A 23,361-nucleotide genomic window follows, 5' to 3' on the forward strand; every position below is an offset into this window, starting at 1 on the left:
CCCAGCACAATATGACTCAGTTACATGAAGCAGTGACAGTGGCATCTCCGATGCATGCATCATCTGTGGAAATTACTTGGAGAAAGTTGGCAAGCCCCCGAATCACAAGCGTGGGGTTCTGTTCGTAGGAGCCCTGGTTCCCCCTGCCTGGATTCTGGGCACATGCAGGAGAGTTCTGATTTACCCCAGGAAGGGGAGAGGATTGCCCTGTGGTGTGAGTACAAGTCTGCCCTACATTTTCACAAGTGGCCACTTATTATGGATGTTCCATTTCGGGGTGTCCAGCTTCGGACATTCAGGGCCTGACTTTCAGGGGTGTTGTGCACCCCCAGCTCCATTTGACGTCACTGAAATTCTACCACTTCTGATTTTGCCCACACCCAGAGGCGCATTTTAAGTAAAGATGAAGCCAAGCTGCAAAATTTGGATCCAGAACTGTGTCTCAACCCCCTCCTCCAAGGTTCAAAGACTATTAGAATTGGGGTGCAGCTCAGGGACAACTTGCAAAATTTGGACCTGGGTTTGGATTTTGAACACTCCCAAATTTTGCAATGTTGGTTTGGACTTCTTCTGGGGTCTGTGGACATGCATTGCAAAGCGACTGTAATACATCCCCATGCATGGTGCGGTATGCCCATGTAACCATGAATGGTCAAGGGAGGTCCTTAGAGCACCGAGCAATTTCTGAGCTGGTCAGAGGTTTTCTGGCCTTTACTGCTGTGCACTCATCTCACCTGATTCACAGATCAGACTGGGGGTCCACCTGGCCCAGGATTTCCACCCCGGACAGTGGCCAGGACTAGCTGCCTCAAGAAGGGGTGAGAAACCCTGCAGGGGAGCCTTCGGGAATAAGCTGTGTGTGTAGGAAGGGTCTCCCTTCCTATCCCAGCTCCTCAGTGGTCGGCTTAGGCCCCGAAAGAGAAGGGTACATCACCCTTATTTGTTTATTTTCCCTTTAAGGTAGTTGAACGCCCTAGGGGTAATTGCTTTCCACTTCAGTGGTGCTGGTTCCACTGGGGAGCAGTAAAGGAAACTCAGCGGAGAACTCGGTAGCAGACTGAGTAGGATGCAGTGCACAGTCTGAGTAGGATGCAGTGCACAGCCCAGAGGGGATGCAGTGCACAGCCCAGAGGGGATGCCGTGCACAGTCCGAGTAGGATGCAGTGCACAGCCCGGAGGGGATGCAGTGCACAGTCTGAGTAGGATGCAGTGCACAGCCCAGAGGGGATGCAGTGCACAGTCTGAGTAGGACACAGTGCACAGTCCAGGGGGGACGCAGTGCACAGTCTGAGTAGGACACAGTGCACAGTCCGGGGGGACGCAGTGCACAGTCCGAGGATTAGTCTGAGCAGAAGAGAAAGGGGGATCTTGCTGTCAAACTTATTCAATGTTCATTTTTCAATCCTAAGGGAGTTCCAGGTGGGTCCTAAACCCCGTGGGTCCAAAAGACATGTGACTGCTGCTTCATCCAGAGTCAGGATTCCCTCACACTGGGGCATGTTCTAGTCCCTGCTTAGCTTTGTTAGGTACGGAACCCACCGCTGCAGGTTAAGCTCTAGTTATCCACGTATCAAGCGTACACTCCCTACAACTACGCTAACCGGGATAAAGGTGAGGAATCCTCTGGCATGACCTGATTCCCAGCTGGGGTCAGGAAAAAATTCCTCAATGTTATGGGGGTTTGACACCTTCTGCTGGATCATCTGGCACCGATCATTGTCAGAGACTTGCTCCTGGACTCTTGGTCTCACTGGTGGTCTGAGAAGAGGATCAAGAGCTCTCTGTCCTTGACCGAAGGAATGGGGGGTTTGAATTTGTAGCATTGATTTATTTATTTTCTCCCACATGTTATTCGGGCTTTGGACTTAAATACCTGCTAACAAGAAAGGAGAACTGCAAAGCATTTTAACCAGCCTGGTTACAAATACCCTCCCTGCTGGACTCTTCACACTTTGCTTCCTTGATACGTGTGGTGTTCTCTGTGGGCCCACAGGGTAACAAAAAGGCTGAATTCCTCATGTAGACAGCAAGCAGGAAAGAGTTCAGTCCAGGCTTCCCTGCTAGAGGAGAAAGAAGCGGGAAAGGGCACGAGCCCCGCTTTAGTTTCCCTTCGCAGGTCTCCTTTACTAACGGGTGGGTGGCTGGGTGGGTTGTAGGTCTGGCTGTAACCACCACACGCTGCAGCGTATCAGGAGGACGTGCACTGAGCTGTGTGTGTGCGTGAAGCAGTAGTTGTTCCCCTCGGGCTGCTCCAGGGATCTGGCTCATGCCGAGTGTGTGGAGGGCTGTTCCCCAGCCCGTCACTGGGGATGTCCGTACAGGGGGATACCGTAGACACTCCTGCAGCTTCCCTCTTCCTAGAGCCCCCTATCTGGGGTGGGGGACAGAGGGAAATGCCCACAAAGGGTTGACAGAGAACTGGGGCTACCTCCTCTCCCCATCCCCAGTGCTCCTGAATCAGGGTGAGGGGAGAAGGCCACGTCTGTGTTCTGGGGGAGCCATCAGCATTCGGGGGGCGAGGGGGCGCTGGGCTCCAGGATCTTTCTCTCTGAATTAAACTGTTGTGGTGTTTGCTCAAAAGCTGGGCATTTTTTCTGGGTGTCATGTGACTTAACGGTTGCCACGGTAACTATCTTGGGTTAATGAATAGCGTGGAGTAAAAAATCCTAGATAAATGTCAGAGCATAAAATAGATTCTGCGGGGTGTGGGGCTGGGTGACGGGCAGCTCGGGGAGCGCGCGGCTGGCTTTGCGCAGCTGACCCGGCTGCTGGCGCTGGGAGCCAGAGCTCTCTGTCTGTCTGTCTGTCTGTCACTCTCACACCCTCCCTCAGCTCCTTCCCCGGGGGCCCTTTCTCCCCCCCCTCCCCTGCTCGGCTCTCGCTTCCCCTCTCCCCTTTCCTCTCCTCTGACGATTCCCCTTCCTCAGGGGTTAGATTCCCTCCGGTACCCAGGGACTATCCAGCGCCTTGGTCCCACAGGCAGCGGCCTCTGAGTCTCTTCAGCTGGGCCCTAGCCCCCTTCTCCTGCAGCTCCCCGGTGACTCCAGCTTTGTTCCCCCATCCAAACCACCCGGGGAGCCAGATCTCCTCCCCCAGAGTTGGCCCAGAGCCCCTGTGGTGGAGAGGACAGACGGGCGTGTCAGGAGCATGGCCAGCCCTCCATGCTCTCACCAGCCCAGGAACTGCCATTGCATTGTATGTCCCTTCCCTCCCAATAGCCTTCGTTCTCCCTGGGGTGGCCCCTTCCCTGCAGCTTGGGCCTGAGATCTCGGGGACCTTTATGGCTGCCCAGGACCCTGCACCCTCTGCACATGCACCCTGAGGACCTTCCCGGAGACAGCTCTGTCCAGAGCCTGTGTCAAGCAGCTCAGAGCAGAGTGAATGCCCCAATGCCTTCCTCGCTCCCTGCTGCGCAGGTTCTGCTCTGGCCCATGGGGCAGCAACCCATGCACAGCACGCATGACGGCAGCCGGGAGAGCAAAGGCTACCAAGTGGTACCAGAGAGCTGGCCTGCTTTGGCCAGTGCTTCCACCACAGCCTGCTGTAGGCTGCAATTGTGTCTTCTGGGCCCACTCCATAGAGCTGCCACTTTCAGTTGGACGTATTCCTGGAGGTTTCATCATATGACATAATCTTTAATTAAAGATTGAGTTTTAATTCCTGGAGACTCCAGAACAATCCTGGAGGGTTGGCAACCCTACTGCTGCATCAGTTAGAACTCAGGCAGTCCGAGTCCTTCTGCCTGGATCTGTTTTCTCATCCCACGCCCATCACCATGGTATCCAGGCAGCTTGCTGGCTTTAGGAACGACACCGTTCTTCCCCACCCCTTCAGCCGGTCAGTTTGTCGTCATATTTTTTGTTCCAGAATGAGGAGGGGGAGAGAGAGAGAGAGAGAGAGAGTGTGTGTGGGTGTGTGGGTGGCGGGGGGTTAGAATTGCAATTTCCAAATAATTTGCGGTCCTGTCAGTATCAGTGGATGCCTGAGAAGGGACCTGCTTCCTATACCAGGCTTAGGAACCTAGAAATTGCCAGATGGTTTCAGGCTCCTCTGAGGGCAAAGCACCCAGCCCCCCCTCATTCTGATGGGCTCCCAGAGTTCCGTGCGTTGCACAAGCGCCCACTGACCCAGACACAAACGTGAACACCGGAGCAGCTAGGAGCTGACACTGGGAGAGGGCTCTGGGGAAGGACACACAGGTACACTCACGCCAGGCATCCCACGCAGCTGCAGCCCCCTATGCCTAACGCTGCCCCACTTGTCGTGTGACGTCCAAGCCTTCCCTCCCCTCCCTTGCACTTTGGGGAGGTCGTCAGAGCTGAGGCGTTCCACTTCCCCCTGGAGATCTCTGCTCTTGGGTGGGGTTTGGTGCACTGTGCTCGATTCCCATGAATTCACTTTGCTCCGTCATTTCCAGGGACACTCCCATGACCTAGCTGCATGGGCAGGGAAGCCTGACAGATTTAACTCTTCCCAGCTTTGCATCCTTGGCTGTAGTGCTGCCCCTTCGTCACCTCCACAGCAGCCACACCCGCACAGGGTCACGTTAGGACAGCGGAGACCCCCAGGGCTCCATGGTTTGCCAAGGCTCCTGGAATGGGTGGAGTTGACCATCAGCATGTGTTGCTCTCTGAAATTACATGTCGACTCCCCCAGCGAGAGGAAGGCCTGTTTGCTACCAGTGATCACCTGCAACTAGTCGTTATTGAGCCAGGCTGGGTTCGGACCAGGGACTTTCAGGGAAAATCTGCTTTCCCTTCAGCAAGCCCCTGAGCCGGAGCAGCAACCGGAGTGATCATGTTCTGTGCACCAGCAAGGGTAGCTGGGTACCACACTCTGCCTGCCGGACCCCTTTCCTGTGCTCTTGGGTGGTAGCATTGTGGGCTGTGTCCCCCACCCCTGAGGAGGAAGCAATTCCTGTCATTATTCTGCAAAGCATGCTGGGACATAGGTGCTGAAACTAGAGGTGCTGGGGAGGGGGCTGCCACACCCCCGACTTGAAGTCGTTTCCATCATAGGCAGTTCGTTCAATGGCTCTCAGAACCTCCACTCCACACACTGGTCTAGCCCCCTGTGCTGGGATATTGAAAGTCACAGTATAAATGCAGGGCCGGCTCCAGCTTTTTTCTGCCCCAAGCAGTGATGCGGAAAAAAAAAAAAAAAGATAAAGCCGCGATCGGCGGCACTTCGGCGGCTGTTTTACCGCTGCCGCTTCATTCTTCGGCGGCAATTCATCGGCAGGTCCTTACCTCTGAGAGGGACTGAGAGACCTGCCGCCGAAGACCCGGACATGCCGCCCCTTTCCATTGGCCTCCCCAAGCACCTGCTTCCTGCGCTGGTGCCTGTATAAATGTAAACGGTGCTTATTTCTTTTAATAGTCCCAGGCCCTGCTCTCTTTGCTGATCCCCTACGGGATTCAGCTGGCCTGTGTAATGGATCTAACCGGAGCGGTTTGCCCTCTGTCTGGCCAGCAGTGCTGCACAGGGGTTGCATTGTTGTACTGGGATCTATTCTCAGCCCTGTTATTATTCCGCAGTTATGTACAGCCTGCCTTTGGCTAGTATTCAACTGACTCTCACTTTCCTCCCTGTGTGATATACAGATGCACTTGTTTCTAAAGCCAGCCGGCGCAAAGCATGCCATGCTGTTCCAGCACTGACACACTGTCTGATGGACAGAAGGGCATGAAGGAACATTCATTTCCTTCCTTTAGGCTCAGGTAAAGCAGGCCAGGCAACAATTTTCTCTCACTTCGCACAAATCCTTCACTGGGTTTTTGGTGGAGAATCATTCAGTGTGTCTGTAGATAAAATCCTCCCAGCCCTTTCGCTGCACACTCTCTCCTTTGAATAGAAAGCCCTGCAAGTTATGAGCCCATCTGTTACCACTTGGGAAAACTTTCCCAGGCTTCAGCCCTGCCACTGTGCCCATCTGACTGGGAGGTTAATGTCATCTCCTTCCAGGCTGTTCTGGACAGCTCTGCTAGATAGCCTAACAAAGACACTGATTGCCAAGCTGCTGCTAGTGCCCAGAGGCACAACAGCATTCAAAGAGATCAGCCCCTCTTCTCACGGTGTGGCCTCTTTGCCCTAGCTGCTAAAGAGGAGCACCTTTGATCTGCTGACCTGCAAACACATTGTGTGAATGGACAGAAAAGCAGACCAGGTTCCTGAACATGGGCAGTGGAGGCTAAGCCTCGGGCAGTAGGAGCGGGGCAGGGGACTAGCCTCCCCGAAAGGGGTGTTCACGCACTGCCCATGATCCTGAGCATATGTCTGCTAGAGATACATGGGAACCTATTTGAATAAAATAAAGTCTGGGCCAAACCTTTGCCTAAAATACAGATTTTTTTTTTTTGGTTTAGATAAATTCAGTTAAACTTTAAACAAACAAAAGTCCTGTGAACTCCCCCATCTCTGGCTGCTTCCCCAGGCCGCTCCCCTTGACATCCATGGGAGAGCTGCTGGGAAGGTCAAAGACAGGCAGCAGGACAGCAGCCTGGCTGGGTTTCAGCCAGGACTGGGAATAAAGAAGCCACAGGAAAGGCTGGTCTCATGGGACAGATTCTGATCTGAGTTGCACAGGGAATATTGACGCTGCAGCTGCTACAGCACAACTTGGTGCTGCACCTGTGCCACTGGAGAGCCCTGGTGAGGATACCCTTCCAGTGATGTCGGATGTATCTTCCCTCAACGTAATTTAACCACCTCTCTGAGAGGGGAGAGCTCTGCTGATGGAAGAATTCTTCTGTCGACCTGGCCACGGGGTTGGGCGCAACGTTTTTCACAGCCCTGAGTGATGTTGCTAGGGTGAGCTAGTTTTTAGATGATCAGGCCATAAATGCAAATCCGGATAACAGCAACGTAACCGGAACCAGGATCCCCTTAGAGCTGGTTGAAATAATTCCTGCAAAACATTTTTTTTCATTGGAATTTGCTGATTTGTCAAAATTAAAATGTTTCACAGGAACAGTGTGATTTCAGCTAAGTTCCTCTTTAACCCAAGAAGGTTTCAAAACCTGCCTGCCAGGAACACTTCCTTTGGAAATCTGCCTGGTTTCATGCCTGCATTCCTGCCCAGATCCTTGGCAGTGCACCTGGTGGGCTGCTGGAGACCCCAAGGCTTCCATGGTCCATGGGTCTGGGGCAGCCCACCAGATGGACTGCCCCATAGCCAGGGACCCCAGGGCTTCCAGGCTCTGCAGGAGTTCTACCCTTGAGCCAGGGCTCCATTCCCTTTTGCAGAGAATTTTGAAATTTTGGGGTTTATTCCAAATCGTTATGAAACCAAATTTTGAACTATTGAACTCTTCCAGGAAATGCCATGACCTGTCTCTGCCCAGCTCTAGTCCTGTTCTTAATATTTACAACCACAGAAGTTTGCGGAGATTTGTACAGCCCCTCGCACCTCAATCCAGCATTGCACTCAAGCATATGCTTCATTTTAAGTTGTCTCATTGAAGTCGACTGGGACTGCTCAGGTGCTCAAAGAGAAACACACGCTTAAAAGCTTTGCTGGATACAGGCCCAGGGGGGCACCCAGTGCTCCATGCATATCTCAGACTCCTCCAGTTTTTCACTGGTGTAACTCCACTAGCGACTCTGGATTTACAACGGTGTAACTGAGATCAGACCTGACTCCCAGACTTTCAGAAGCATCCTCGAGAGAACCCTCTGAGTCATCTCTGACTCCTCTACGCGGCTGTGTGGAGTCCCAGGGACAGGACTAGCCACGGAGAAGAGCACAGCCGCCGTCGCTAGCAGGTGCACGTCAGTCCGCGCGGGGAACAGAAAAGATGCCATGGGACTATCCGAGCAATTACTGTTCTGTAACAGAGCTCAGATTTCAAGCATTCAGATTCAATCCAGACTGTCAAAAATGCAAATAATTTCAAATTATGAGTAAATTCAAGGAAATTGTAAGCTCTTCAACACATATACAGCGCACACACTGACTCAAACACACCCCAATCCAGCCCTGCCCCCCCGATCCAGCATACACACACTACACACATCCTGACCCAGCGTATAGACACAGTGCCATTATAAACACATGTTCTCACCCAGCACAGGCATATGCTCCCCAGCGCGCGCGCACACACACACACACACACACACAGATTCAGCGTACACCCACTCACCATATACACACAGACCCACTCTACACACCCCTGCACCACACACGTCCGCATTGAGAAACACATGGGCCACGTGAAAAAGGGTAGAACTCTTTGTCAGTCAGCGGTTCGTATGTGGCTCAGACTGAAAGAGTCCAATTCTTCGCAGCTGATTAAGAAACAAGGGTTCTGCATTAAATGAGTCTAAACGTTACAGCGGCTGCACTTAGAAATCAATTTATAACCTTTCTGGTGCCTCCTTCAAGTCCATTTGGCTTCACGCGCATCTCAAAGCTACACAAAGTCCGAGCTCTGTTCTATTCAATATAGATCTGCCCTTTGTGCCGTTTAATGGCTATAAAGCTCCTATTAGCGAGGAGCGCTGGGCACAGTGTGTGGAACTTTACAAGATCTTTCCCAAATGCACTGACTCACTCTCAGAGTCTGAAGAAACTCCTGGGCAGGGTCATGGGGCCAGCATTCATGATCTGATTAGAGAGAGCAAAAATGTTTTCACTTGATACAGTGTGGGAGAGAAGTTTGGAGACAAAGTCAGTTTATCAGTGATGTGTGCAAACGAGAAGACTAATTTCCCTGGGCTTTACCTCTTTTGAAGTTCTCCTTGTCAGTCTAAGCCATCATGGGAAGCCACGGCGGTGCTGGAGCATGGCTGAGCATGGCTGGCTGATTCCTCGCTGTGGGGAACCCTCGCTGGCTCTTTAGCTGTGCCTAATGGATGACTGGCCAAAGGACACAGGGATGGGGTGTGGGGAGGGAGGGCTGGAGAGGGTTAACCCACATGGCTTCCCATGATGCTTCACATCCCCCCATGTTTCATGCATGTTGGCATGTCCGATATTTTTAGTTCCTGTGTTGTGTGTGTGTCTGTGTGTTTTGGGGAGTGTAAAGTACAAAAGGAGCCATTCCATAGTAGTGTATACAGGAGAAATACACCAAGAATTTAACGAGATTCACAAAGGGTTTGTGCATTTCTATGGATCTCAAGAGTATCCAGCGTGATTGTAATTAATGCCAACAGCCATGCTGGCAGGGACATGAAACTTCCAGCTTCAGGGATTTAGAGAGCAGGATGAGACCTAACGTGGGGGCAGATAATCCCACGGCTGCTGCTGTGGGGGGGTCTTACACCTTCCCCCAAAGCAGCTGGCATGGGGCACTGCCAGCCACAGGATACTGGGGTGGCTGGACCCTGTGGGTGCTTTGCCCACAGAGGGGTGGGGGGAGCCAGGAATCTGCGAGCCTGTTGGGAGAGGGGTGGGAACGTGGGGAGAGTTCGGGTGCTCATGGTGCTGTGATGACAGATGGCGGATGCCACTTTTAACCTTCAGCTTTTTCTTGTGTGTGAGACTCCTGAGTGCCCATAATAAAGGGTTCAGAATAGGAGCAGATCCTGCCCTGGTTAGTGCCAAGGCCCTGCCTGAGTGAAATGGAAACGCTGGGTGCTCCAGAGGTCAGTTGACACACAACCTTTATTTGCTGGGAAGCTGAAGTTTACTGAGGAGCTCTCAGTGGGATGGAGCTCAGCGATGGGCAGTTTAGAGTTGCCAGCCCATGGCTCATACCTGGGCCGCATGGGGATGAGCGAGAGGCCAGAGGCCTGGGGTAAAGGATCTTTGTGCAAGGTTCCTGGGGCTTAATGAATCCTCGTCTAGAGATTCCAGTGCATGGAATTCCACTAGGGACTAGCCAGTGTCACAACCCGGCCCACCTGCTCGGTGGCTGTTCGTTAGCTGACCCACCGCTAGGCAGCGGGATGTCGTAACAGAGCCTGGACATGAATAAGGCGAAGGTTTTCAAGACTGCCAAGAGAGGTTGCTATTTGTAGCACAACAAACTGTGTTGCCTTGGGAAACAATCACAACCCCAACCCTGCTGGGAATTTCCAAGAGTTACTATCTCCTAGTGGCCAGAGCAGTGCAGCAATAGCCCCATGAGGAGCTAGGGTAGCCTGCCCCATGGACAGAAGGCACTTTGCCTCCCAGGCCAGGCCCTACAGAGCCTAATTCCCTGGGTAGCTTGGCTGCTGGTGTTAAACCCAGAGGGAAGCCATCCAGATGGTAGCTGTGTGTAGTGGGGAGGTGGCTTTGTGGACCTTCCATTGCGCCTTCTCTGCTCATCCCCAGAGTGGGTCTCGAACCCTCCTTGAGCCATCTGGAGAGATCTTGACAACACCACTGATGTGCCCATTGGGTTTGTGTTTCCTTAGGAACGTTCCGAGGAGTGTGTAAAAAAATCGATCATTTCCCAGAAGACGCGGATTATGAGCAAGACACGTCTGAGTACCTCCTACGTAAGTCTGTGTCTACACTCGGCCCATTGTGATTCTGCTTGTTACCTCCTGGTGTGCGCTCAGACCCTCGAGTGAGAGCAGCGGCTCTATGAATCTAGAGAGAGACTATATGAAATATTAATATCACTCTCCAAAACGGTGACTCCCTCCCCGAATTCTGGCCGTTCCTTTCATTCCCATAATATACAGACACACGCTGGCATCAGCTCTGCCTCTACCACTCGGTGGCACTGCCTGGGTTGCCCATACCTGGCCAGGAGCTGTGCTTTCTGCTGCTTGAACCAACACCAACAGGTTCTTGCCATCTGATTATAGCAGCAGATCAGCAAAGGTCCTTCTACGGTTCATGGCCTCCTGACCAGAGTAAATGGCACCTTCTGTTTGTTGGTGTAATGATGTGACTTTCTCCTTTGTCCCCTTTCAAATCTGTCCCACCCTTTCCCAGGCCCAGTCCTGTAAGATGCCCAGTATCCTCAGCTCCCGGGAAGCCTGCAGCTGCTGCAGCGTCAGGAGCTAGGCCCTTGCAATTTTGCTGCGAGAGGATTTTTTTATTACAGTGATTCCTCTCCTCCTTTGTGTCCTGCATTTCCGCAGCTGGCTCTGGAAATTGTTGGCATTCAGTGAGGTGAGGATCTGAAGCCTCTGGCGTGTCTTCTGCCAACAGCAGTCAATTGCAAGTAGATTGAATGAAAACAGACCTGGCAGGCCTCCCAGGAAATGCAGAACCCTCCAGCTTTCTGGGGTGCCCTGGCTTTTCACCTGACCAGGAAATCTAGCAAATGAATGGGTGTTTATATGAAAGAGACCTAGTAGTGGAGGTGGGCCAGATTCTGAGAGAAGGAGCCGTATCCCTTTTACACCTCCACAAATGTGTGTGCACATAAACATGGAAACACGAACATTCAAATGGACACCTATGCATTCAGCACAGATGCACACAGACTCACAGGTAGATATGTACCCACATGTGCAAAGAAACATTGTGTCTATGCACACACACTACAAATGCACGTTTGTTCACATATGCACGCCAAACACCCACACACAAGTATGCACAATAGCACATATATGCATGCACACCACACATCTGCAAACATTTTCATTTTATCAGATTAGCTTTTAACTCCCCCCTCCATGCATTTTTTTTTAAAGAAGCCTTTTTAAAAAAACCCAGAATTGCATTTTAATGGGGTGGCTCTATAATCCCTGGTCTTATTTTAATGGGCCTAATGGGGAGAAGAGAACCCCAAACTTGAGCACAACCCATTAAATGCCTTTGCTTTAGCAGCAGATAGTAGTTTGCTGAATTAATTAACGTTGGCCATTTTGGAGGCCTAAACCTTTGCGAGTCGAATTAAAAAAGGCAAAAGGGCCTGTTCTCTGTAACTGCCTGGGCTTAATGCCCCCAAAGCTGTCACTGAAATGGCTTGGCTGAAGAGGAAAGTTTTTTACATAAAGCCCCAGCTCCTGGAGTCATGTTATTGTTTGAGAGTCTCGGTTTCATTTTTTTTTTTAAGTAAATTTCTAGTCCCCATGTGGAAAAAAGCTGGAAACCATCCCTGGAATACCCAGAGGGCAAATAAAAAGAACTGCAGATGTGTTCTTTGGTAAATGCTCTTGATTTCATTATGGGGGGGTGGAATCTGATCCATGATTTTTGAATGCTTGGGGTTGGCAGTACTGCTAGTCTCAGTGCTATCCCGTCTCATGAGAAGTGGTGTTTTTCCTAAAGCCCCAGCACCTGGAGTCATGTGACTATACCAGAATGTAAGCTTTCAGTTTAAAATAAAAGGTACATTTCTAGCCCTGCTGGTTGTGTAGGAAAAGCTGGAAAACCTGACCCCAAAAGGCTCAAAGCCCAGGAGGGAAATAAAAAGAGCCAGACTTTGTTCATTTTAAAATCTCATGGTTTTTAAGACAAATTCATGATTTGAGGGGCCTGACTCATCATTCTGAATGGTGGTCAGGGCTGGCACTGCTGGCTCATGGACCCCGAGGAAGGTCCTGAAGTTGCCAGTCTGCAGAGCTATTCTACAGGCAGAAGTAAAGTCGGGGGTGGGGGCAGCACAGACAGAAGGTCTGTGCAATAACTGGGGAAGGAATGGACGGGGTTTCTCCCAGAGGGCAATAGCCGGCCCCCTTTCAGAGACGATGACCTTAGGCCCCAACCCTACAGGTCTGGGCAGACCCACTGGCAGCATTGGGACTTTCATTATTATTATTAGAAACCTCGTTAGAGACCCTGAGTTATGCTCTTAACCCTTTGTGCTGCTCAAGCCGTGCAAAGGGCCAGATTCTGCACATAAGCAGCCAGCAGGGAATTATCCTTGCAAAGGGGAACTCTCCTTTGGCATAAACCTGGTGGAGTCAGCACCTGCACCAACTGACCCCACCCGACCGTGGCAAAAGGAGTGTGTCCAGAGAAGGGTGTACTGGAGGAAAGTGACCCGCCACTGCTCTGAGGTCCCTTAGTGGCATAAGTTAGAGCAACTGCTAGGCTGCTCTAACTCACACCATGCTGACACAGCATCAAGGAGTCATAACCAGCTCAATGCACCTTCAGTCCTCCCAGCACCCAAGCATTTTACTGTACTGAGACCTTCTGGCTCCTGAGCATGTACGACTGAAATCAGTGGGAGTCAATATGAAAAAAATCAAATGCACAATTACAAAATGGGGGGAAACTGGCTCGGTGGCAGGGCTGCAGAAAAGGCTCTGGCGGTTAGAGTGGATCACAAATTGAAGATGAGTCAACAATGTGATGTAGTTGTGAGAAAGGCTAACAACACTCTGGGGTGTATTAACAGGAAGGTCATATATAAGACACAGGAGGTAATTATCCTGCTCTACTCAGCATTGGTGAGCCTCGGCTGGAATACTGTGTCCAATTTCGGGCACCCCGTTTTAGGAAAGATGTGGACAAATTGAAGAGAGTCCAGAGGAGAGCAACAAAAATCATGAAAGGTTTGGAAAACCTGACTTATGAAGAAAGGTTAAAAAGAATGAGCATGTTTAGTCTTGCAAAAAGAGGTTTGAGCAGGGACCTGACAACAGTCTTCAAATAGGTTAAGGGCTGTTATGAAGAGGAGGGTGATCAGTTGTTCTCCACTTCCACTGAAGGTAGAACAAGAAGTAATGGGCTTAATCTGCAGCAAGGGAGACCGAGGTTAGATATCAGGAAAATCTTTCTAACAACAAGGATAGTTAAATACTGGAACAGGCTTCCAAGGGAGGTGGAATCCTCATCACTAGAGGTTTTTAAGAGCAGGTTGGACAAACACCTGCCAAGGATGATCTAGGTTTACTGGGTCCTGCCTCGGCATGTGGGGAGGAGCTAGATGACCTCTCGAGGTCCCTTCCAGCCCGGTACTTCTCCAGTGTTATGATTCTTGCCATTGATTTTAATGGGAGCAGGATCAGACCCTGCTGGTTTGAACCAGAGAGCCAGCCTCCCCATCACTTAGCCGTTCCGTCACTAGCGTCTGATTTGCCAAGGAGCTGCACATGCGTTTTCATAAGGCCTGTGAGACCGTGCGAATGATGATTGACGGGGCCCTTCTCCTCTCCCCCGGCTAGGTGCCGTGAGAGCATCCAGCATCTTCCCCATCCTGAGCGTGGCCTTGTTGTTCTTTGGGGGCCTGTGTGTGGCCGCCAGTGAATTCTACAAGAACAAACACAATGTGATCCTCAGCGCTGGGATCTTCTTTGTGTCTGCAGGTAAGTGCCCGCCCAAGTCACAACTGCTCAGGATTTGCCTGGCTCCAGCCTCCCAGGATTAGAGCCCTGTCCTCCTGTGTGCTGCACAGGCATCTGGTGCGACGCAGTCCCTACCCCAAGGACCTTAAACCCTAAGACAAGGCACAAGAACTGGATGTTGCACACAAGCCGCGGGAGCGAGGTAGATGAGGCGGGCAGGAACAGGAGTGGGTGGTTGTGTATCTGCTGACAAGTTGCAGGGTCGAGGGGAGGCTATTTAAAGGCATAAATAAACCAGACACACTATTTGTCGTGTTTCCCGCTGGCCATGGGCCTGGGCATTGTTGGAGGCCATTACAGAGGCCTTGTGGCAGAAGTGGGCCTTAGGGAGGGGTCTGAAGGAGGAGGAGATTGCTGCTTTCCATGTCTGTTCGGGCAGGGGGTCCATGTGTCAGGGGTGGCCATGGAAACCGAACTCCCCTCTTGGCCCGAGGGCAGGGCTGGGTGTTCCTGTCTGGCCCTGCCTCTCTCCATACACCCACGGAGCTCCTGGGAATGAAGGGCTGGGTACGCTCAGACCTCAGCAAGGTCATTGGGCCTCTATCCCCACGGCAGGGGCAGACTAAGTGTCACACCCATCCCCAAGCAGCCTCAGACCGGGGTGCCTCTGCCCGGACAAGAAGCAGCCCCTCCCGGCGAGGCGGCCAGCAAGGGGGCTAATGAATGGGTTTGTCAGTGAGGTCGCCATCAGATGGCATGCAGCAACCTTGGCTCACCACTGGCCTTGTCTGGATTTGAACCACTGACGTAGAGGTGAGAGACTCTGTCTCTCAATTCCCATCACGTCCCTTATGGAAAAGCCCTAAAGCAGCTGGCAGAGATTAAACCAATAGGGTTCTTCAGCAATCCAAGAGGGTTCTGTCGAAATTCCTCTCTACATTTATCACACTTAGCTGTGAAGGATCATCTCTCCGGGGCCGGTTTTTTAACCTGTCCATAGAGCTCTAGGACAGGCTTTAAAAACATACCCAAAGGGTCCGTCTCACTGCAAGTCCCTCAGCTTTCAGGCTGGTTGGTACAACACAGACCAAACTTTCCACAGCAATTAGCCCCCTCTCCCTACAGGGTACGTCTACACTGCAAAGAGAAACCCGCAGCACCGAGGCCAAGAGTCCAAGTCAACGGATTCAGGCTCATGCTGTGGGGCTGTATGTGTGTGTTCCCACATGGGCTGGAATCTGCGCTCCGAGAGACCTCCCCCCCGGGCTCTGGCAGGCGCCCGCTGCTATGGTTAATCCTGCAGCCCAAGCCCAGGAAGCCCAAGTCAGCTGAGCCAAGCGCTGAGACTCCGCGCCCCAGGGCTTCCTTTGCAGAGTGGACATCCCCTCAGGTCAGATTTCCAAAGAACTCAGCTCCCAGTTCGGCACCAGAGCAGCCAGATCTTCTGAAGGGATCAGTGTGCTGGGGGCTGAGCTCTGGGTCACCCCGGGCGCTGCTGGGGCTGAGCTCCCGCTGTGACTGCCAAGTGCTGGGAAACGTGGGCATTAGGCAGGTGGACAGTTGCAGTCGTCAGAGGCAAACGAGGCCCTTTTGCACAGCGTGTCCCTCCGCGATGACTCATCTCTGGGTGTGATGTTTCCCGACACTGTCGCCGATTATTCTAGGACAATATCTTAGACTCAAGGAAGTTTTGTTTTGTTTCTTCCCCAAGAGACAAATCAGTTTCCTTCCTTTGGCTGACAGGAGCATGTGATGCAGATGAGAAACCAACCGACAGAACCAAATCTATTCATGAAGTAAATCCAAATGCAAGTGGCTGAGCCTCGCTCCAATCCCTGGCAGCACCACACCTGCTCTGCTGTGGAGGCATCAACTGCTCAGCTCCCCTGTGAAACCTCCAGACTTACTACAAATTAAAAGTATCAGAGGGGTAGCCGTGTTAGTCTGGTTCTGTAGAAGCAGCAAAGAATCCTGTGGCACCTTATAGACTAACAGACGTTTTGCAGCATGAGCTTTCGTGGGTGAATACCCACTTCTTCGTATTCACCCACGAAAGCTCATGCTGCAAAACGTCTGTTAGACTATAAGGTGCCACAGGATTCTTTGCTGCTTCTAGAAATTAAAAGGACAGGAGTAACTATTGTTTCCTCCCCCCACGAGCTTAGAGACCCAGAAGGCTGGAGGTTTGGTTCAGAAAAGTCCCTCAGTCCATGTGCTTCTTATGCTGCTATCTGAACTCGCTGAGGGCCAGAGGGGGCCTATGTGGTGTGTGCACATGGAGTCGCACCTCTTTGTGGTGACCTGCAGGAGGCACAATGCCGCCATGAGCCCCCAGCATGCAGGGCTAGCAGTCCCTGCTCAGGGCAGCTCACTGGGGGAAAGGCTCCTTGTGCACCCCCGGACCCTGCTCTCTTGTGCAGGGCCTAGACCGTGGAGACGCCTACGCTGCAGCCGGGAGCGTGCTTCCCAGCTCGGGTAGGCAGACACGTTCTAGCTCGGCTTGAGCTAGCACATTGAACGTAGCCGCGTAGCCCAGGGCAGCACACGTCTGTGCTACGGGGTTCAAGGCCGGTCCGTTCTCAGGCAGCCAGCGCAAGCCCCCACGTGTGCCACCTCCGGCTCTGCTGCTCGTTTCAGCGTGCTCGCTGGAGAAGAACTAGAGCGTCTGTCCACCCAAACTGGGGGACACTCTCCCTGTGGCTGGCCCCTATTATGGAAAACAGGCTGCATGTCCCATGAGAAGGAACTCCTAGGAGCTTCCCAGGGTGCCCCGGCTTCCCCTCAGGGAGGCAGCCCCCAGGGAGCAGACGTTGACTCTTAGGGTCTTAGCCAGAATTAAGAAATCCTGAGGCGCAGGAAAATAAACAAACAAACACACACACCTGCCACCAGTCCCAGTCTTCTGGATTTGGGACAGGCCTGAGCCTGAACACTAGAGACCAGAAATAAAACATGAGGAGAGCAGGGGAAGTCTCGCAATCCCCTCCCTGCTCGGTGTTTGTGGTGTTTGTCCACATTGTGAAACGCGCCAGCCCCAGAGGAAGCCACCCTCCCTAGAAGACGGAACGAACGGGGCTTTCACCCAGGGCTGCCTGACATCTGACTAGTGGTGGGCCCAGGGTGACAATTCCATTTTGTGACAACGTCTGAGGTTTCCAGATTTGTTTTCGTTCTACCTCAGACACTTTCACAAAATGGAATTGTGTTGAGACCTCCATTTCCAGAGAGTAATGGTCTGGCTGTGGTGTCGTCTCTCTCTCACCATCCTGTCAGGTGACCAAGGAGCCTGCACCTCAGAAACCTCCTGACGAAAACTTGTTAAAACTGCCACGTCTCCACAAAACGTTTTGGCTTTGACGGAAATACACTTAGTCGAAAATGTTCTGAGCCTCTGACCTGCTCTGAATGGGTTAGAGATGTTCTATTAGCCCGGCGACTTATGCTACTTGTAAAGGGAGCCCATCCTTCCTTCTCTGTCTCTGTCTCTCTCTCTCAGGTCTCAGTAACATAATCGGGATTATAGTCTATATCTCCGCGAATGCTGGGGACCCGGGGCAGAGTGACTCCAAGAAGAGCTACTCGTACGGCTGGTCCTTTTACTTTGGCGCCTTGTCCTTCATCATCGCCGAGATGGTGGGGGTGATTGCTGTGCACATGTACATCGAGAAGCACCGCCAGATCCGCGCCAAGTCCCACTCTGAGCTCCTGAAGAAGTCGGCCTTTTCTCGCCTCCCCACCTACCGGTACCGGTTCCGCAGGCGATCCAGCTCCCGCTCCACGGAGCCCAGGTCCAGGGATCTGTCTCCTGTCAGCAAAGGGTTCAGCACCATCCCCTCCACCGACATCTCCATGTTCACCCTCTCCAGGGATCCTTCCAAGGTGACCATGGGGACGCTGCTCAACTCGGAGCGGGATCACACTTTTTTACAGGTCCATAACTCCATCCCCAAAGAGTTCAAGGAGTCATTGCACAACAACCCAGCCAACAGACGAACCACACCGGTCTGAGCCAGCTCCTCCCCACGCCGCTCAGGCGCTGAGCCAGCCAGGGAAGTAGGGAGAGGCGTTTTGTCTGGCTGCATGACATGATCCTTGTGATGGTGTTACCAGTGAAGCTCTGTTTTTAAAGAACAAACCTAAATGGCTCCCCGCCCTGCCCCACCCCACCCTTTAAATGCCACTTGCCAGGCCAGGCCACTGTGTTTATGGTTGAACTGTGTTTGGGCCCCAGAATCCCACCCCTTTTCCTTCTGTGGTTGGAAAGGGACATCACCTTTGCTGTGACTCGCTGGGAGCAAGGCCCCTGAGGACTGGCAGGGTGGTTTTGAGTGGCCTCTGGGACAGTGACGTCTCAAAGTCACCATTGTTCATGTTGATCATAACAATCACAGTGTTACCTTCGCTGTATGTCCCAATGGCAACATTGGAGACAGCCTTGTTTGTGAGAACCATTAACCCGATAGTTACATTTATGCGAAATTGCCTAGAAGTTCAGGGTATGAAGCACAGAGTCGGCTAACGTAATGAGTGCTCATGTGGCTAAAACATTTTGCCTTGTTGTAATGGATGGAGTGCTTGGGTCTGGGTTTCTTTCTGGCATTTCGTGCATGCATTAAATAGCTTGGAATCCAATTTCTTCATGTTGGGTTGGAAGAAACATCCTTTCAGTAATTTTCTGTGATTTTGGAAGGGCTTTTGGGGGGGGTGTAGGGAGGCAGAGTGCATTCCATTCAGATCATGTAAATGGACTAAGAAGCAGATTCCCTCCAATGACTAGTAGCAACTAGACTGCATTTGATTACCCCGCTGATGTTAAACTGAAAGAAATAGCTCCCTGAAATGAACACACACACGCATAAGTGACTGTGTGGGCACAATTAAGGAGGGGATGTTTGGCCTAGTCTTATTTTAGAAGCTGGGTTTGCATCTGAGCCTCTGGCAGTGATCTGCGTGTCACTGGTGTATGAGTCTGTAATGAAGAATGTCTCAATTGACTGGGAGATTAAAGAGAAAAGTAACAATAAAAGTTTGGCGAATCAGTTACTTGGCTAAATGAGCAACTCACTCTCACGCTGCTGTGAACAGCTGGGAAACCGTGCAATGTGTCAAACAAAGCACTTTACAATACAGCCTCGAGCTTTCCTGTCGGCACTCGGAAAGGTGCAGCGAAGAAGGAACATGCGTGTTCTGTAATGCAGGAACACTGCTCAGCAGCAGGTACATCAGCTTGACCATCCCAGGATGTGCACCCTCAGCTCGGCCAAGCTAAGCATGGTGCTAGGCCTGCTCAGCGCTGGGATGTGAGCCCACTGCAGCATGTGGTGGGGGGAGGTGGCTTCCTGTCTGGGCCCCGCTGCGCTGCTGCAGGTGCTGTACTTCGCACTAGGGTTAAATCGGAGGTGGTGACCATTGCTTATCAGTAAAGAACCCAAGGCAATTTTTGACAAGCGAGGGGATTTTAATCATGGCAACCTGGCCAAATTCCATCACATGCCGCCTCCTGACTTTCCCCTGCCGTTACAATTAAACTATCACATCCTGCTCCGCACTGTTCCATGCACTGTTCAACAGCTGCCTTGTGCTGCCAAAGAGGTGGCTGCATTTCAGGGATGGGTGTAACAAGCTCTGTACATACACAGTCTACAGTGGGCTTTGAGTGCCCTATGGGGCAGAAGCCACTATAGGGAAGTAAGATATATTCTGAAGGAGTGAAGAACTGCACCCTGCAGTATTTCGTTAGCAAAGCCCTGTCAGGCATAGCTTCTGAGCATTTGCTCCTGGCTCCTCTCAGTGGCTGAAGAAGTGCTGTACACGAAATAATACACCGCCCTGGCATGGCTGCTTCTGTGCAGCTGTGCTTGTGTGACTCCGATCGTGCCTGCACTCTGTGCGGTGCGGGAAGTGTAGACAGAGCCTGAGGATCTCAAAGGGCACCCCAAGCTTTAACTGTAAAAGCCCCCCAGCCCCTTGTGAGACAGGTACCTTCCACTGAGGCATGGGGAGGGTGGTGACTTGCCCAAGGTCACTCAGCAAGTCAGTGGCACAGCTGGGCAGGGAACCCCTGTGGTGACCACTGGACTCACTGCTATGGAGACTCAGGAAAGCAACTGCCAAAAAGCAACAGTGTGGGGACCTGTTTAGACCAGGAGTCTCCCCAGCCCAGCATTGCTGCCTCTTGTGCTGAATGCCTGTCACCTGCTCCTCCCGCTCCAGCTTTGGGGCATTTAGTCAGGATACAGGTAATGAACATCTTCCCCCAACCCATCACTGCCCCAGCAAGCAACCTCCCATCTGCCCACCACAGAAATATATGTAGGGTCAATCACTGCACACAAGTCTGCTCCTTTAACCCGAAGTGGCCAAATGCAGAGTCTGAAATCCCAGGACACACCCGGCCACTGCTCTCACTGTTCTGGCCTGTCTGGATTCCTCTGTCTCTAGGTCATGGTCCCCTGGCAGCAGAGGCCATGGTGCCCATGCTTGCTTGTTCCATCTGATGGCAGAAGGAATGCCTTGATTTTCACTGCTGGTGAACTCAGCCGCTGAGTGATGTCCATTTACCTGCCAAGGATGATACATGCCAGAGGACTGATTGCAGCTGTGCGGGTTTCCTTTTGCTTTATAGCATGGACATAAATGTATGCTGCAAAAAAAGCGTGGCTCCTTGATGCTGATGGTCTGGCCCTTGGTGTCAGCGTGCAGATGCTTTACCCAGCCTGAACAACTGCAAAGCAGAACTGGAACAGGGCATTGCCTGCTCTAAGGTCAGGCCAAAATGCCATTTTTTCTAAAAGGTGCCAAGTCAGGATGGCCCTGGGACATCCAGTCTGTCTGGGAGCAGGGTAGGGGATTGAATACCCCCAGGCACTCCTGGCCTGGTTCCTTTGCAGAGGAAATGCCATATTTGTATGCAATTGCAAAATCAGCAGGGACCAATTTTCCTGGCTTCACTTTATCTGCTGCATTTGACACATCGCTGGGCTTAGAAGTCAGCATTAGAGAGGGCCTCCTCTGAGCTGCCTTTGAAGGGAAGTGCTGGCTGCCTGCACAATGTGACAGCTACAGGAAAGCGAAGACTGACAAAAAAAAAGTTTAGTCGTTAAATGTCAGGGCATGTGTATGCAGCCAAAGAATGGGTTCGAAATGATCAGCCACCTTGTCTCGCTGAAGCAGAGCTCTTCTGATGGAAGCAGTTTCCAAGCAGCTGGCCTCACAATTTGTCATGTCACTTAATTGAAATCTCATTTAACCTTCTGACAAGCATGACGGGCCTGCTGGAGAGACTTTGTCGGGGGTGGGGGGGTCTACAGGGCTTGATTAGGCAGCCCAGAGATTGTGGATCACAGACAGAATATGCGTCAATAGCATTCTGGGGTGTATTAACAGGAGGGTCACGTGTAAGACACGGGAGGCATTTGTCCCGCACTGCTCAGCACTGGAGTACTGTGTCCAAATCTGGGCGCCACATTTTAGGTGAGATGTGGACAAATTGGAAAGAGTCCAGAGGAAAGCAACAATAATGAGAAAAGGTTTAGAAAACCTGAATTGTGAGGAAAGTTTAAAAAAACTGGCCATGTTTAGTCTTGAGCAAAGAAGCTTGAGTTGGGGACCTGATAGCAGTTGTCAAATATCTTAAGGGCTGTTCTAGAGAGGACAGCGATCAATTGTTCTCCATGTCCACTGAGAGTAGGACAAGTCATGGGCTTAATCTGCAGCAAGGGGGAGTTAGGTCAGCTACTAGGAAAAACTTCTTCTAATTACAAGGCCAGGTAAGCTTTGGAACAGGCTTCCTAGGGAGGTTGTAAAATCCCCGTCATTGGAGGATTTTTAAGAACAGGTTGGACAAACAGCTGTCAGGGATGATCTAGGTTGACTTGGTCCTGCCTCAGCACCAGGGGCTGGACCTGATAATGTCTTGAGTTCCCTTCCAGCCCTACAGTTCTATTATTCTATTAATCACAGATAACGTGGAGGAAGAGGAACTGTTCCATTTACTTTCCTGCTTTGTTAACAGTAGAACATTGGTTTTCAACCTTTTTTCATTTGCAGACCCCTAGAAAATTCCGAATCAAGGTGCAGACTCCTTTGGAAATCTGAGACACAATCTAAGGACCCCCTCCGGGGGCTGCGGACCACAGGAAAATGGATCTGATGTGATGTCTGGCTTGCTTGTCCTTTGTAATCTCTGTCAGTACCTCACAGCGGAATTAAGAATGTGCATTTACAGGACACTCCCTCCCTTGCATACTCCCAGTCTAGCTAGAAACAAAAGGCCAGATCCCCAGCATTGTCCTCCCTCTGCTGAAGTCAATGTACACCAGCAACTGACGTTATTGTCTAAAGGCTAAACTCTTTTCCTAGTCCAGGGGTAGGCAACCTATGGCACGGGTGCCGAAGGCAGCATGCGAGCTGATTTTCAGTGGCACTCACACTACCCAGGTCCTGGCCACTGGTCCGAGGGGCTCTGCATTTTAATTTAATTTAAATGAAGCTTCTTAAAAATAGTTTAGTTCTATATTATAGACTTATAGAAAGAGACCTTCTAAAAACGTTACAATGTATGACTGGCACACGAAACCTTAAATCCGAGTGACTAAATGAAGACTCGGCCCAGCACTTCTGAAAGGTTACCGATCCCTATCCTAGACTAACCACAGCCCCTTCTCATTGGTGTACAGGTCACTCATGCATCTGACGAAGTGGGTATTCGCCACGGAAGCTCATGCTCCAATACATCTGTTAGTCTATAAGGTGCTTTTTACAGATCCAGACTAACACGGCTACCCCTCTGATACAGGTCACCAGAAGACATTGTGCTAATTTCCAGCCTTATGAATGGGTCGCTAAGCCACTTGTCACAAGACAGAAGCGTGGGGGTGCTAGAAAGGTTGGGACTTGACACAGAAGCAGGCATGTCTCTTTCCAAACTCCTCACCTTTTGGGTTGTTCTGAGGGGATGGAATCAATTAATCATGTGACGACAGCTCTGGTTATTTGGCTTGTCCAATCAGATTTCTCCGTTAGCACCCCGAGTGTTGCAGAAAGTTTGTGTGGTTTTGTTCAGCGGCTCACAGAAACAAAAGATGGAAAATCTGATGAGACCAGCTGGTTCCGCTCCCTGGTCCCTACTTTGCATTTTGTAATGTTCTGTCCAGGGTTAGCTCTCAATGTCTCCAGCAAATAAGCCTCTGCCCTTCCCCTGGGAGACTGTCCTACTCCTCGCAGGATTTGTTCACA

General features: G+C 51.4%; 1 protein-coding gene across 1 annotated transcript in view; it reads left to right on the forward strand.

Annotated features, from left to right (window-relative positions):
* CACNG3 (calcium voltage-gated channel auxiliary subunit gamma 3) overlaps positions 1–19,114 on the forward strand; it is a 61,468-nt gene extending 42,354 nt beyond the window's left edge. The window contains exons 2-4 of the mRNA XM_044980468.1: positions 10,345–10,428; positions 14,005–14,145; positions 17,621–19,114. Coding sequence (XP_044836403.1) covers positions 10,345–10,428; positions 14,005–14,145; positions 17,621–18,132 — 737 coding nt within the window. The 3' untranslated portion in view covers positions 18,133–19,114. The remainder of the gene's footprint in view (positions 1–10,344; positions 10,429–14,004; positions 14,146–17,620) is intronic.
* The last annotated feature ends 4,247 nt before the right edge of the window (positions 19,115–23,361 follow it).

This window comes from Mauremys mutica, chromosome 11, assembly GCF_020497125.1.
Source record: "Mauremys mutica isolate MM-2020 ecotype Southern chromosome 11, ASM2049712v1, whole genome shotgun sequence".
NCBI classification, from domain to species: domain Eukaryota; kingdom Metazoa; phylum Chordata; order Testudines; family Geoemydidae; genus Mauremys; species Mauremys mutica.